The 16,653-nt window shown below is 44.9% G+C and overlaps 1 protein-coding gene across 1 annotated transcript in view; it reads left to right on the top strand.

Moving 5' to 3' along the window:
- The first annotated feature begins 2,471 nt into the window (after positions 1-2,471).
- Positions 2,472-16,653, top strand: part of RNF168 (ring finger protein 168) — a 37,377-nt gene continuing 23,195 nt past the window's right edge. The window contains exon 1 of the mRNA XM_063622204.1: positions 2,472-3,929. Within this exon, the coding sequence (XP_063478274.1) occupies positions 3,629-3,929 (301 nt within the window). The 5' untranslated portion in view covers positions 2,472-3,628. The remainder of the gene's footprint in view (positions 3,930-16,653) is intronic.

Below are 16,653 nucleotides of genomic sequence, written 5' to 3'. Positions count from 1 at the left end.
TTTAAAAGAATAATGGGAGATTCCATGGGAAAAGCAGGTTGTGGACATATTAGGAAGCCTGAAGGCTGGGTGCAGTGGCTCACGCCTGTAATCCCAGCACTTTGGAAGGCCAAGGCAGGTGGATCACCTGAGGTCAGGAGTTCGAGACCAGCATGGCCAACAAAGTGAAACCCCATCTCTACTAAGAATACAAAAATTTGCCAGGCGTGGTATTACAACGCACATGGTATTACAAGGCACGCGCCTGTAACTGCAGCTACTCGGGAGGCCGAGGCATGAGAATCGCTTGAACTCAGGAGGTGGAGGTTGCAGTGAGCTGAGATCACATCACTGCACTCCAAACTGGGCGACAGAATGAGGAGCCATCTCAAAAAAACAAACAAATGAACAAAAAACAAGCCTGAAATTCCAAGCTAAGGGACTGATACTGTAGACACCGGATGACAGTCCCAGGTTTCTTTTTTTTTCTTTTTTTTGAGACAGGGTCTTGCTCTGTCACCCAGGCTGGGGTGCAGTGGTACGATCACCGCTCACTGCAGCCTTGACCTCCTGAGCTCAAGTGATCCTCCCACCTCAGTCACCAGAGTAGCTGAGAGTACAAGTGTGAGCCAGCACACCCAGTTAATTTTTTTATTTTTTGTAGAGACAGGGTCTCACTATGTTGCCCAGGCTGGACCTGAACTCCTGGGCTCCAGTGATCATCCCACCTTGGCCTTCCAAAGTGCTGGGATTACAGGTGTGAGCTATCACAGACAGTAACAGGCTTCTGAACCCACATTGAAATAAAAGTTCCCAAAGATTTCTATCAAGGACCCATGTCTCCTTGTTTTTCTCAATCTGGAAACCACTCCCCTACCCAGCCTGAAGGCTCTCAGCAGCCTCAAAAGAACTTAAAGGCTGCTTTCACGCACAGTGATTTTCTTTTCTCTTCCTTCACACTGATTGAATATTCCCTCAAAAAATGCAGGTCTGGAGCTGGATATGGCGTTGCAAGCTCTAGACCCAGCTACTCCAGAGGCTGAGGCGAAAGAATCCCTGGAACCCTGGAGTTTTAGTCCAGCCTGGACAAAATAGTGAGACCCCAATTATTTTATTTATTTGTATTTTTTGAGGTGGAATTTTGCTCTGTCCCCCAGGCTGGAGTGCGGTGGCACAATCTTGGCTCACTGCAGCCTCTGCCTCCCAGGTTTAGCGATTCTCCTGTCTCAGCCTCCTGAGTAGCTGGAATTGCAGGCGCTTGCCACGATGCCCAGCTAATTTTTGTATTTTTAGTAAGGACGGGGGTTTCACCATGTTGGCCAGGCTGGTCTTGAACTCCCGGTCTTAAGTGATCCGCCTGCCTCAGCCTCCCAAAGTACTGGGAGTACAGGCGTGAGCCACCGTGGCTGTCTTTTTTTTTTTTTTTTTTTTTTTTAGACGCATCCCATTCTGTCCCCTAGGCTGGAGTGCAGTGGGGCGATCTTGGCGCACTGCAACCTCCGCCTCCTGGGTTCAAACGATGTGAAACCCCAATTCTAAAACAAAAGAGAAAAAACTTCAGGGCCCAGCACCCCAACTCTAAAACAAAACATAAAAACCTCAGGCCGACCGGGCACGGTGGCTCACGCCTGCAATCTCAGCACTTTGGGAGGCCGAGGCGGGCGGATCACGAGGTAAGGAGATCGAGACCACGGTGAAACCCCGTCTCTACTAAAAATACAAAAAATTAGCCGGGCATGGTGGTGGGCGCCTGTAGTCCCAGCTACTCAGGAGGCTGAGGCAGGAGAATGGCCTGAACCCGGGAGGCGGAGCTTGCAGTGAGCCGAGATCCCGCCACTGCTCCAGCCTGGGCGACAAGATGGAGACTCCGTCTCAAAAAACCAAAATAAATAAATAAACCTCAGGCCAGGCTCTTAAGTACTAGGGATCACATTCCTTATGTATTTCCCATCATTTTCATGGCCAAATTCTGCTTTTTTCTTAGGACTTATTCTGTAGGATCAGCTGTCAATTCAAAAGGTTAATGCCAAGGCATAAAAACTTACTTCAACATGCACAAAATGTGAAATTTTATTCTTGTTAATCTCCTTTGTAGAATTTTGATTGTTGAAACTTAAACTATATATTATCTAAATGATGTCCATGAATAACATCTAAGCTCTAGGACTGAGACAGCCTTGACGTTTGTTGCCCAAGCCAAAGGGCCTCAGGCCCTTTTAGAAGAGAAGGAAATTCTAAAACAACCTACTCTGGGCTGCAGACTTTTAAGTGGCTGGGCCATACAGAAGGAAGTGTAAGTGTGTGTTAAATTGTCCCAGGTTTGTGGATTCTCTGACCACAATATTTCTTGGAGATACTTTTTTAAGAATTTTGGAAAGGGACCTAAGGGGCTTCGTTACAAATCAACAGAAAGAAAAAGGTACTCAGAAGGGTACTGAGAGAAGTATTAGAAAAATTACTGTTCGGCTTTTTTTTTTTTTTTTTTTAAGACAAGAGTCTCGCTCTTGTCGCCCAGGCTGGAGTGCAGTGGTGCGATCTCGGCTCAGTGCAACCTCCGCCTCCCGGGTTCAAGCGATTCTCCTGCCTCAGCCTCCTGAGTAACCAGGACTACAGGCGCGCACCACCAGGCCCGGCTAATTTTGTATTTTTAGTAGAGACGGGGTTTGGCCATGTTGGCCAGGCTGGTCTTGAACTCCTGACCTCAGGTGATACGCCCGCCTCGGCCTCCCAAAGTGCTGGGATTACAGGCGTGAGCCACCGCGCCCGGCCTTGTTTGGCTGTTGAATTTGTTTTGAGGTTTCCCTTTTCTACCCAGAAACCAAGAAACCAGGGGTGTCTGAGGCCTCGCAGAAATCTCAGCTTTCGGAAAGCTCAGGCTCCACCCAGGCTGCACTAGGAGGAGCTGCGACGCCCGGGCGGGACCGTCTCCTGCTGGCAGGGCGGGCGGGCGGGCGGTGTGCAGACCCCGGAAGTCCCGCCCCGGGAACGTCCGGCCTTGGGCAGTTTTCTGGGTGGGAAGTGCGATTTTGGCGGGCGGTTGTGACGTTACTAGCGCTTGTCCGGTGGCTGCTGAGCTGCCGCAACGAATAGGGTTTCTGGCTGCGTAAGAGGGACAGGGGCGCGGAGCTCTGGGAAAGTGCACCAGGCTCCCGAAAGCTGAACACTGGAGTCGCGCGTCGCCCCCGCAGCAGCGGTAAAGCGGAAGTTATGCTGCAGCCGGAGCCCGGGGTTCCTCCCGGAGCCGCGTCCCGGGGCCCGGCTGCCCCGCGCTGAGTGGAGCATCCTTTCCGGGTGAGGGAGGAGGGGACTTGGTGCGTTCCCCTCGCTGCACCGAGAGCCGCAGCCGCGGTGTTCATGCTGCGGAGCAGCCAGGCTCCTCCGACGAAAACCTGCATTTCTTTGCTTGCCGGGCGTTTGCCTTAAAAATGGACAAAGACGCCGCCCTCCGGGGTCTTCCTGTTTGCTTGACCCTGAGAGCGCCTTTTTGCTTCAGGACGTGTTGGATGCTCCTGTTCTCCGAATTCTGATACGCTTCTGGGCATAACATTGAAACACAAAACTGCGCTCTTGCTCTCTCTGTGGTTGGCCGAAAATAGGATTCTTTTTCGTGCAGGTGTCGTTGTTTAGTCGGCTTTATTAAGATATTAAAATGGCTCTACCCAAAGACGCCGTCCCCTCCCTGTCCGAGTGCCAGTGCGGGATCTGCATGGAAATCCTCGTCGAGCCCGTCACCCTCCCGTGTAACCACACGCTGTGTAGACCGTGCTTCCAATCGACCGTCGAAAAGGCGAGTTTAAGCTGTCCCTTCTGTCGCCGCCGGGTGTCTTCGTGGACTCGGTACCATACCCGCAGAAATTCTCTTGTCAACATGGAACTGTGGAAGGTGATTCAAAAACACTATGCCAGGGAGTGCAAGCTTAGAGCGTCTGGGCAAGAATCAGAGGAAGTGGGTAAGTAAACCCTGGCGTGTTTGTCGGCCAAAAGCCGCAAATCTTTGAAGAGGTGAATCATCACTTTTCCATTTAAAAAGTAAAAACAAACCAAAAAACCCGACTAGTATTTGTCTAAATAGTTCTCAGAGGTTTGGGGGTTTATGGGTCCCCAAATGTCGATGGATTATAAAGTCAAGGGCAAGATTTTGTCCATTGTCACAATGCCCGCGCTGTGTTCGATTGGTGTTTGTTGTGTTAGAAATTAAAGAATTGCCCGTCTAGAGCCTTCTTTTTTTTTGAGACAGGGTCTCTCTCCATCGTCCAGGCTGGAGTGCAGTGACGCGATCTCGGCTCCCTGCAACCCCCGCCTCCCGGTTTCAAGCGATTCTCCTGCCCCAGCCTCCCGAGTAGCTGAGATTACAGGCGTGCACCATCAGGCCCGGGGAATTTTTGTATTTTTAGTAGAGACGGCGTTTCGCCACGTTGGCCAGTCTGGTCTCAAACTCCTGACCTCAAGGGATCCGCCCGCCTCGGCCTCCCAAAGTGCTGGGATTACAGGCGTGAGCCACCGCGCCCGGCGTCTAATTTACTTATCTGTACATCTCCATTTATTTAATTCTTTATTCTCCTAATCATGCGACGAGCCTAAAATCGCTTTTTTTTATCACTAAACCCTACACCCGATAGACTCAGGAGCCCCAAACTGAACCCTTGACTCTTTCTTCCACTAATGTGAGCCGTGCGGTGGGTCCTGTCTGGGCTTAGGGTATGGTGTCTGTTCTCTCGTGTACAGGTCTTTTAAAAATTTTTTTTTGTCACAGTTATATGTGTACCTGCCTTTTAAACATACATTTATTGTGGTAAAAAAAAACAAACCAAAATTGCCATTTTAAACATTTTTAAACAATAGTGAAAAAAAAACAGCTTTATTGAAATACAGACCATACAATTCACCTACTAAAAGTGTGCGGTTTGGCCGGGTGCAGTGGCTCACAGCTGTAATCCGAGCGCTTTGGGAGGCGGAGGTGGGAGGATCGCTTGAACCCAGGAGTTGAGGCCAGTCTGGGTAACATAAATTCAATAAAATGTTTAAAAGTGTGCAATTTAATGGTTTTTGGTATATTGCGTTATTTTAAAAATATTGTCCAAAATGTATATAACAAACTGACATTTTAACCATTTTTAAGTACAATTCAATAGCATTAATTACATTCACAATGTAACCATCACCACTGTTTCCAAAACTTTTTCATCACCCCAGATAAACTCTAACCGTGAGGCACTGACTCCCCATTTCACCTTTCCCCCTAGCCTCGGCACCTTCTATTCCACTTCCTGTCCCTGAATCTGTCCATTCTAGGTATTTCATATAAGTGACTGATGCAAGATCGGATCTTGTGTGTCTAGCTTATTTCACTTAACGTGTTTCTGGGGTTCATGTACAGTGTGGCATGGATCAGTACTTCATTTTTCGGGCTGAATAATAATTTGTTTTACGGATATACTTGTTACATTTTGTTTATCCATTGCATGGACATTGATTTTTTTCACCTTTTCGTTATTTGAATACTGGCGATACGAACATTTATGTACCAGTATTTGTTTGAATACCTGTTTTCAGTTCTTTTTTCTATATATCTAAGAGTGGAATTGCTGGATCCGATGGTAATTCTATGTTTAGCTTTTTGAGGAGCTGCCACATTCGTTTTCTACAGTGGCTGTACCATTTTACATTTCCATTAGCAGAGCACGAAGTTTCCAATTTCTTCACTTCCTCACCAACACTTGTTATTTTCTGTGCCATGCTAGTACATGTGAACTGGTATCTTAACTCTGTGTTTCAAAAAATTGCGGGGCCGGGCACGGTGGCTCACGCCTGTAATCCCAGCACTTTGGGAGGCCGAGGAGGGCGGATCACGAGGTCAGGAGATCGAGACCATCCTGGCTAACACGGTGAAACCCCGTCTCTACTAAAAACACAAAAAATTAGCCGGGCGTGGTGGCGGGCACCTGCAATTCCAGGCTGAGGCAGGAGAATGGCGTGAACCTGGGAGACTGAGCTTGCAGTGAGCCGAGATCGCGCCACTGCACTCCAGCCTGGGCGACAGAGCGAGACTCCGTCTCAAAAAAAAAAAAAACAAAAAAAAAACTGTGGTAAAATATAACAAGACTACCATTTTAACCACTTAAAAATGTTTTTGACTAGAAAGAAGGGAGGAAAATTTTAACCATTTGTAATTGTATGGTTCAGTGGCAACACCTCCATTCACACTGCTGTGCATCCGTCACCACCGTCCATCTCCAGAACTTTTTAATCCTCCCAAACTGAATTTCCATACCCTTGAAGCTCACCATTCCTCCCTCCCACTATCCCCTGACAACCACCGTTCTCCTTTCCATTTCTGTGAACCCGACTGCTGTAGGTACCTCCTGTAAGTGGAATTTTCGTAGGTTTTGTCCTTTTGTGTCTGGCCTGTTTTACCTAGCATAATGTTTTCCAGGTTCATCCATACTGCATGTGACAGGATTCCCTTCTTTTCGAGGCTGAATAATGTTCCAGTGTATGTATATGCTATATTAAAAGAAATCTGTTCATCTGTCAGTGGACACTTGGATTGCTTCCACCTCTTGGCTATTAGAAATAATGCTGGTGTGAACTTGGGTGTACAAATGTCTGTTCAGGGCCCTGTTTTCTATTCTTTTGCATGTATACCTGGAAGTGGAATTTCTAGATCGTGTGGTAATTCTGTGTGTAATTGGTTTTGGAAACCGCCGTACTGTCTTCCACGGTGACTGTACCGTTTTACATTCCCACTAACAGTGCGTGGGTGTCCAGTTTCTCTGCACCCTCACCAACACTTGCTATTTTCTGGGTTTTGATAGTAGCCATCCTGATGGGTATGAGGTGGTGTCCCATTGTGGTTGTTATTTGCATGTCCCCAATGACTAAGGATGGCGAACATCTTTGCGCGCGTTTATTGGCCATTTGTATATCATCTTTGGAAAAATATGAAATATCTATTCAAATCCTTTGCTCATTCATTCTTTTTGTTTCTGTTTTTCTCCCAGAACCTAGAAAAAGCCACAATTTTGCCTGTCATTTAATCAGGTTGTTTTTTTGAGTTGTGGGCATTCTCCTGCCTCAGCCTCCTGAGTAGCTGGGATTACAGGCTTTGTATTGTAAAAAAATACATTTTTTGTATTGTTAGTAGGGATTTTACTATGTTGGTTAGGATGGTCTCAATCTCTTGACCTCATCCACCTGTCTCGGCCTCCAAAAGTGCTGGGATTACAAGCGTGAGCCACCGCGTCCGGCCCGTTTTAGTTTTTATCCACCACAGATGAGTTTTTTCTGTTCTGGAACTTCATATAAATGGAATTATTTTTATTTCCTAGGGCTACCATAACAAAGTACCACAAACTTAGCAGAAATTTATTCTCCCTCAGTTCTGAAGAGTAGAACTCCAAACCCAAGGTGCCAGCAGGGAGCAGGGACATGTACATCGAAGGCTCTGGCAGAGAATCTGTTCCGTGCCCTTCTCCTTAGCTTCTGGTGTGGCTGGAATCCATGGTGTTCCCCTGGTTTGTAGCTGAGTCACTCCAGTCTCTGCCTCCATTGGCACGTGGAGCTTCCCAGTGTGTCTCTGTAAACATGGCCGTCTCCTCTGTGTCTCTCTCTTTTCTTACCAGGACGCTAGTTATATTGGATTAAAGGCTCTCTACTGTTTGTATGAACGCCATTATATCTGTAACAGCCTGTTTCCAGTAAGAGCACATTCTTAGTTACTGGGAGTTAGGACTTCAGCATATCTTTTGGGGGGTTATTCAGCATGAGGTTCAAGATTTATTCTTTTTTTTTTTTTTTTTTTTTCCTGAGACAGTCTTGCTCTGTCACCCAGTCTGGAATGCAGTGACAGGATCTCGGCTCACTGCAACCTCTGTCTCCTGGGTTCAAGTGATTCTCCTGCCTCAGCCTCCTGAGTAACTGGGATTACAGGCACGCACAACCATGCCTGGCTAATTTTTGTATTTTTAGTAGAGACGAGGTTTCCCCATGTTGCCCAGGCTTGTGTCGAACTCCTGACCTCAGGTGATCCACCCGCCTCAGCCTCCCAAAGTGCTGGAATTATGGGCATGAGCCACCGCGCCTGGCCTCAAGATTTATTCTTGTGTAGGTATTCGTTTTTTAAGTATTATTCCACCGTTGACTATGCTGTATATTATTGGCCGTTCTCCACTGATAGTGCCTCAGTTGCTTGCAGTTTTGGATATTATGAATAAAGTTGCTGAGAAGATTCTTGTACAAGTATTGTGTCTGTGTGTGTGTATGTGTGGCCTTATGTTTTCAGGTTTTTTTTGGGATAAATAATTAGGAGCTGGAATTATGCAGCGTAGAATAGGTACGTATTTTTATAAGAAACTACTGGCCAGGCATGGTGGCTCACGCCTGTAATCCCAGCACTTTGGGAGGCCGAGGCGGGTGGATCATGAGGTCAGGAGTTCAAGACCAGCCTGGCCAAGATGCTGAAACCCCATCTCTACTAAAAATATAAAAATTAGCCGGGCGTGGTGGCGGGCACCTGTAATAGCCACTTGGGAGGCTGAGGCAAGAGAATTGCTTGAACCCAGGAGGCAGAGGTTGCAGTGAGCCGAGATGGCACCACTGCGCTCTAGCCTCGGTGACAGAGTGAGACTCCATCTCAAAAAAAAAAAAAAAAGAAGAAGAAACTACCAGATCTTTTTCGAAAGTGGTTGTATCATTTTGTAATCCCACCAACAGCATACAGGTTCTGGTTTCTGTACATCTTACCAACTTTTGATGTTATCTGTCTTTTTAAATTTAACCATTCCATTTGGTTTGTATTGATAGTAGTATCTTGTTTTAATTTCAATTTCCAGGTGACTAATGATAGTGTTCTTTTTCGTGTGCTTATTGGCAGTTTTGCTGTCTTCCATTGTAAAGTGTCTGTTTAATTCTTTTTCCCCTAAATTGTTTATATTATTCAGTTGTAGACATTATGTATTTTGAATACTGGTACTTTGCCAGATATTCTTAATTATTTTGACGAGCTGAAATTCTTAATTTTCTTTTTTTTTTTTTTTTTTTTTTTTTGAGGCAGAGTGTCGCTCTGTCGCCCAGGCTGGAGTGCAGTGGCCCAATCTCGGCTCACTGCAAGCTCCGCCTCCCGGGTTCACGCCATTCTCCTGCCTCAGCCTCTCCGAGTAGCTGGGACTACAGGCGCCCACCACCATGCCCGGCTAATTTTTTTTTTTTTTGTATTTTTAGTAGAGACGGGGTTTCACCATGGTCTCGATCTCCTGACCTCGTGATCCACCCGCCTCGGCCTCCCAAAGTGCTGGGATTACAAGCGTGAGCCACCACGCCCAGCCTGAAATTCTTAATTTTCATGAAGTCTCATAAATTTTTCCTTCTATAGTTTATTGCTTTTTATGGCGTTAAGAAACCTTTAGCTACCTTCAGGCTAAGATATTGCTGTTTTTTTTTTCCTAAAAGATTTATAGTTTTACCTTTTTTTTTGGAGACTAAATTTTGTTGTGTCGCCCAGGCTGGAGTACAGTGGCGCGATCTGGGCTCACTGCAACCTCCACCTCCCAGGTTCAAGCGATTCTCCTCCCTCAGCCTCCTGAGTAGCTGGGACTACAGGCACACACCACCATGCCTGGCTAATTTTTGTATTTTTTGTAGAGACGGGGCTTCGCCATGTTGGCCAGGTTGGTCTTGAAGTCCTGACCTCGTGATCCGCCCGCCTTGGCCTCCCAAAGTGCAAGGATTACAGGTGTGAGCCACTGTGTCTGGCCAGTTTTAACTTTTATGTTTAGGTCTTTGATCCATTTCAAATTAATTTTGAATATTATATAAGATAGGGGGTTGAGGTTAACTTTTTCCCATATGGGTATCAGTTATTCCTGTACCTTTTGTTGAAAAGACTTTTTAAAAAAAAATAATGTGGGTCTATTCTATTTCATTGATCTGTTGATTCTAATATTAGTGTCACACTGTCTTGATTACTGTGACTTTAGAGTAAATCTTTTTTTTTCTTTTTGAGACAGAGTCTTGCTCTGTCCCCCAGGCTGGAGTGCAGTGGCACGATCTCAGCTCACTACATCCTCTGCCTCCCAGGTTCAAGGGGTTCTCCTTCCTCAGCCTCCTGAGTAGCTGCGATTACAGGCATGTACCACCATGCGTGGCTAGTTTTTGTATTTTTAATAGACACAGGAGTTCTACCACGTTGGCCAGGCTGGTCTCGAACTCTTGACCTCAGATGATCCACCCGCCTCGACCTCGGAAAGTGCTGGGATTACAGGTGTGAGCCATCGTGCCCCCTCCTCCGTATGTTTATTCTTTGTAGAGATGGGGTTTTGCTGTGTTGCCCAGGCTGGTCTTGAACAGCTCACCTCAAGCAGTCCTCCCGTCTCAGCCTCCTAAAGTGCTGGAATTACAGGACTGAGCCACCACACCCAGCCTATTTAAATTTTTAAATCAACTTACCAGTTTCTACTAACAGCCTGTTAGGAGTTTGATTGGGGTTGCATTGAACTTAATAGAACAATTTGGGGAGAATTGACATCCAAACAGCAACAGAGTCCTTGTATCCATGAAAATAGTATATTTCTCTGTTTGTGTAGGTCACCTTCAGTTTTTTTCAGTAATGAAGTTAAAATAAGGTCATTAGAATGGGCCCTAATCCATTATGACTGGTTTCCTTATAAAAAGGAGAAATTTGGACACAGAGACAGACACGCACAGAAGGCAGATGATGTAAAGACACAGCACCACGTGAGGCTGGAGGACTGGAGTGATGTATTTACAAGCCAAGGAATGTCTGAGGTTATCAGCACCGTCAGAAGCAAGGAAGAGGCAAGGAAGGATCCCCTGCAAGTTTCAAAAGTGTCATGGCCCTGCTGACACCTTTATTTTGGACTTCTAGCCAGAACTGTGAGAAAATAAATTTCTGTATTTTCAAGTCACGCAATTTGTGGTACTTTTCTATGGCAGCCCTAAGAAACTAATATTTATCCCTAATTATATTATGGCTTTTGAGACTGTTTTAAATAAAATTTTTTAAATTTTCAGTATTGTTCATTGATAATTTATAAAAATATAATTGGTGTTTATGTGTTAACTTTGTTAACACATAATACATAAAGTGAGTCTACTCATTTAATTTATAGAAGGAAGGTTGTAAGAAAGCACATATATGAGATAGCTTTAAAAAATGAAGTATTTGAAAGTGAATTAGTGTGATGGAGACAGGTGTGTTTTACATTTGGATTTCTCAAAAAAGAATCCTATAGTAGGGAAGAATCAGCCTTAGAATGTCTAAATTTCCTTTCTGTTTGCGACTGTCATTGTAAAAATTGATGCAGGCAAGAATCACAAATGGATGTCAAAACCCCTGCTTGAAAATTTGCTGGAGAACGGAAGACTCATATAGTCTGAAAATACCACCTTACAGATTGCTTATTAAGTACAAAGGGTAAAGGATACAGTCGAGAAGCATGTTATCACAGTAATGAAGTGATCACAGTTAACGTTATCCATGGAACAAACAAACATTGCAGTCCTCCTGATGGGATGAGTGTAAGGCATAACCTGAATCTAATTGTGAGAAAACAAAAACCCAAATTGAAATTCTACAAAACACAGTTGCTAGTACCTCAAAAATGTCAATGTCATGAAGGCAAAGCCTTAGGAATCATTCTAGTTTAAAGGGAGATTAAAAGAGAATGACAGCTAAATGCAGTGCACGACCCTGAATTAGAACATGGATTAGGACAAAGGTTGTTATTAAAGACATGGGACTAGTTGGTGAAATTTTGATCATTGATATGATGGGTAATATATCAATGTTAATTTTCTTGAACTTGATCATTGTATATCAAGATCAAGAGATAAGGACAGCATCTCTTATGAGGTGGACACTTAAGGATTTGGTGAAGGGTTATGATCATGCAACTTTCAAATGGTTCAGAAAATACACACACACGAAAGACAATGTGGCAATTTTAAAACTTCATGATTCTAAATGCAGGTTAAATGGGGTTTATCATACTATTTTTGCAATTTCCGTAGATTTGAAAATTTTCAAAATAAATATTGAGGCAGAAAGTGCAAATTTATTTTATGTTATTTTATTTTTGAGACGGGGTTTCACTCAGTCGCCCAGGCTGGAATGCCAAGGAGCAATCTTGGCTCACTGTACCCTCCATCTCCCGGGCGCAAGCAATCCTCCCACCTCAGCCTCCTGAGTAGCTGGGACCACAGGCACACACCACTACGCCAGGCTAATTTTTTTATTTTGTGTAGAGATAGGGTCTCACTATGTTACCCAGGCTGGTCTTGAACTTCTGAGCTCGAGTGATACTCCTGCCTCATCCTCGCAAAGTGCTGGGATCACAGATGTGATCCCAGCACTTTGCCCCTGATTGCCATTTATAGCCACACTACTTGGTGATGATCCAGCCACGCTGATGTACATACTGCTTCACAAATCATATGCTTATTTTCCAGAGCAATTTTGGGCTTTTTATTTTTTAACTATCTCTTTATGTTTTGCACCCTGTGCCCAGCGCAGGAATGCAAATTTAATTGGGAGAAGGAAACTGCCATTTACATGGTGCTATAAGCAGTCTAGTTCAGTGATGGGAGGACAGTTTTATGAGCAGCTCAACTGTTCAAGTTAAGGTTTATTATTTATTTTTATTTTTCATCCAGTATTATACATTCAGGTCTTTAACTAACTTGGATTTTTTCCTCCAAAATAAAATAAAAAGCATGGGGACATACTTCCTTAAATGAGTCCTGGCTGCCTAGGAAGACCACTTGCTGTGAAGAAGCAAAATATCGAGTATAGTAGGAATGTTTAACTGAAGTGGGTTTCAACAGAAATTTTAGAGTTAACCAGAACTGAAGAGTGTCGAGAGTTGTTTCCAACAGATGGCAAAAATTGTATAGTCAATTTAAGTGTATAAAACTGAGATATTCAAATTCCTCATAAAATTAGAGTTGTTTAGGAAATAGCAAACAGGCCAGGTGCGGGGGCTCACACCTGTAATCTTGGTACTTTGGGAGTTCAAGGCAGGCAAATCGCTGGAGCCTGAGAGTTTGAGACCAGCCTGGCCAATATGGCAAAACCGTCTACAAAAAATACAAAAATTAGCCGAGTGTGGTGGCAGGAGCCTATAGTCTCAGCTACACGGGAGGCTCAGGCAGTAGCATCGTTTGAGCCCGGGAGGTGGACACTGCAATAAGCTGAGATGGTGCCACTGCACTGCAGCCTGGGTGACAGAGTGAGACTCTGTCTCAAAAAAAATAAAAAATTTTAAAAAAAGAAATAGCAAATGGAAGGCTGGCTGCGGTGGCTCACACCTGTAATCCCAGCACTTTGGAAGGCAGGTGGATCACCTGAGGTCAGGAGTTAGAGACCAGCCTGGCCAACATGGTAAAACTCCCGTCTCTACTAAAATTACAAAAAATTAGCCGGGCGTGGTAGGACATGCCTGTAATCCCAGCTACTGAGGAGGCTGAGGCGGGAGAATCACTTGAACCCAGGAGGTGGAGGTTGCAGTTACCTGAGATTGCACCATTGCACTCCAGCCTGGGCCACAAGAGCGAAACTCCGTCAAAAAAGAATAAGAAATAGCAAATGGACTGGGTGCAGTGGCTCACACCTGTTATCCAGCACTTCAGGAGGCTAGGGCAGGAGAATCACTTCAGCCCAGGAATTGGAGACTGCAGTGAGCTATGATCACACCACTGAACTCCAGCCTGGGCAAGAGTGAGATCTTGTTGCCAAAAAAAAAAAAAAAGAAAAAGGCAAACGAAGACAATTTTAACTTGTGTCTGCAGTTGAATAACTTACTGATCTTAATTTAGATCAGTTTATGTAGAAATAAGTAAACTTTAAAAATCTGTCATCCGTGGTTTAACAAAAGTTCAGTTCTCTGCTTGCTGTAGTTGGGCATCTTCTGTAAATTGCATGTGCCTTTCCTTTGCCTGTTGTGGTTTTTGATTGATCTGTGGAAGTTCTAGTTATATTCTGGACACTAATTCTCTGGCGATTTATGTATTTGCAAATAACTTCTAGTTTGTTTTTAACTTTGGGATGTCTTTCATCACATAAAAGTTTTAATTGTTTTGGAATTTATCTCATATGTTCTTCTTAGTCGTTTATAGTTTGTTTTTTCCATTTTTTAATCCACCTTGAATTTGAGTATTGTATGAGGGAGGCATCTTAACTCCTCCTGCCCTCGATTGCCACTTACAGCCACACTACTCGGTAGTAATACAGCCACATTGATATACGTACTGTTTCACTAACCATGTGCTTATTTTCCAGAGCAATTTGGGGCTATTTATTTATTTATTTTATTTATTTATTTTTTTGAGATGGAGTCTCTCTCTGTCACCCAGGCTGGAGTTCAATGGCGTGATCTTGGCTCACTGCAACCTCCACCTCTCGGGTTCAAGCGATTCTCCTGTCTCAGCCTCCTGAGTAGCTGGGATTACAGGCGTGCACCACCATGCCCGGCTGATTTTTGTATTTTTAGTAGACATAGGGTTATTTGCCTTGTTGGCCAGGCTGGTTTTGAACTCCTGACCTCAAGTGATCCGCCTGCCTCCACCTCCCAAAGTGCTGGGATTACAGGCATGAGCCATGGCACCTGGCCTGGGCTTTTTATTTTTTAAATATCTCTTTATCAGTAGCTGTGTCAGTACCACACATGCTTAGTTTAATTCTGCTTAATGATATGTTTTGCTTTCTAGTATAATACATCTGTCTTCATTATTGTTTTCCTAAATTAGCTACTTAAAAAAAATTTTTTTTGAACAAAGATGGGATCTTGCTATGTTGCCCAGGCTGGTCTTGATATCCTGAGCTCACGTGGTCCTCCTGCCTCAGCCTTCCAAAGTGCTGGGATTACAGGCATGAGCCACTGTGCCCAGCCTCTTAGCTACTATTTTATTGTATCTAATGTGTAAAGTGATTTACTTTTTTTCCAGTTTTATTGTAAAAGATACATAACATAAAATCTGCCATGTTAACCATTTTTAAATATACAATTGCGTGACATGAAGTACATTTACGTTTTTGTGCAGCTGTCACCACCATTCATCTCTGAACTTTATCATCTTCCACGCTTGAAACTGCCCATTAAACAATAATTCTCCATTCACCCCTCCCTGGCCGCAGGCGACCTCCATTCTTTCTGCCTCTGCGGGTTTAATTGCTCTAGGTGTCTTGTACGAGTGGAACCACATACAGTATCTGTCCTTTGGTGACTGGCTGTTTCATGCAGCATAGTGTCTTGAAGGTCCATCGTGTTCTAGCATGTGTCCATTCCGTTTCCTTTTTTGGCCGAATACTCCATTATGTGTGTGTGTATATCTTAATGGATGACTATTATAAAAAGCACCAAGTGTTGGCCATCCTCTGAAGCGGTATCTCTGTACTCAGGATTTGCATTTCCCTAATGACTAGTGATGTTGAACATGTGTTTTTTGTTTGTTTGTTTGTTTGTGAGATAGAGTCTCGCTCTTTCGCCCAGGCTGGAGTGCAGTGGTATGATCTCGGCTCACTGCAAGCTCCGCCTCCCAGGTTCACGCCATTCTCCTGCCTCAGCCTCCCGAGTAGCTGGGACTACAGGTGCCCGCCACCACGCCCAGCTAATTTTTTTGTATTTTTAGTAGAGATGGGGTTTCACCATGTTAGCCAGGATGGTCTCGATCCCCTGACCTCATGATCCGCCCGCCTCTGCCTCCCAAAGTGCTGGGATTACAGGCGTGAGCCACCGCGCCCGGCCAATGTTGAACATCTTTTCATGTGCTTATTGGTCATTTGTATATAATCTTTGGAGAAATGTCTATTTAAGTCCTCTGCCCCTCGTCTTTTTTTGTAAAGACCGGGTCTCACTATGTTGCCCAGGCTGGAGTGCACCGGCACAATCACAGCTCACTGCAGCCTCAAACTCCTGGGCTTAAGTGACTCACCCACCTTGGCTTTGCAAAGTGCTGGGCTGATAGGCATAAGCCACCACACCTGGCCTTTTGCCCCCACCCCACCCCCACCTTTTATTTATTGATTGATTGAATTTTTGAGACTGGGTCTTGCTCTGTTGCCCAAGCTGGAGTGCAGTGGCACAATCACAACTCACTGCAACCTCCGCCTCCCAGGTTCAAGCAATTCTTCTGTTTCAGCCTCCCAAGTAGTCGGGATTACAGGTGCCTGCCACCACTCTCGGCTTTTTGTATTTTTTGGTAGAGACGGGTTTCACCGCGTTGGTCAGGCTGGTCTCAAACTCCTGACCTCAAGTGATCCACCTGCCTTGGCCTCACAAAGTGCTGTGATTACAGGCATGAGCCACTGTGCCCAGCCTACTGTCAGTTGTTTTATTTGGGTTTTGTTTTTGAGACGGAATCTCCCTCTGTCGTCCAGGCTGGAGTACAGTGGCGCAATCTCTGCTCACTGCAACCTCCGCCTCCCGGGTTCAAGCAGTTCTTCTGCCTCAGCCTCCTGAGTAGCTGAGACTACAGGTGCGTGCCACCACGCCTGGCTAATTTTTGTATTCTTAGTAGAGACAGGGTTTCACCATATTGGCCAGGCTGGTCTCGAACTCCTGACCTCATGATCTGCCTGCCTCAGCCTCCCAAAGTGCTGGGATTACAGGCGTGAGCCACTGCTCCCAGCTTACCTTAATTTTTTAAATGAAAATAGTTTGA

Source organism: Symphalangus syndactylus, chromosome 17 (genome assembly GCF_028878055.3).
Source record: "Symphalangus syndactylus isolate Jambi chromosome 17, NHGRI_mSymSyn1-v2.1_pri, whole genome shotgun sequence".
Lineage (NCBI taxonomy): Eukaryota > Metazoa > Chordata > Mammalia > Primates > Hylobatidae > Symphalangus > Symphalangus syndactylus.
This window is presented reverse-complemented; position numbering and strand designations above follow the sequence as displayed.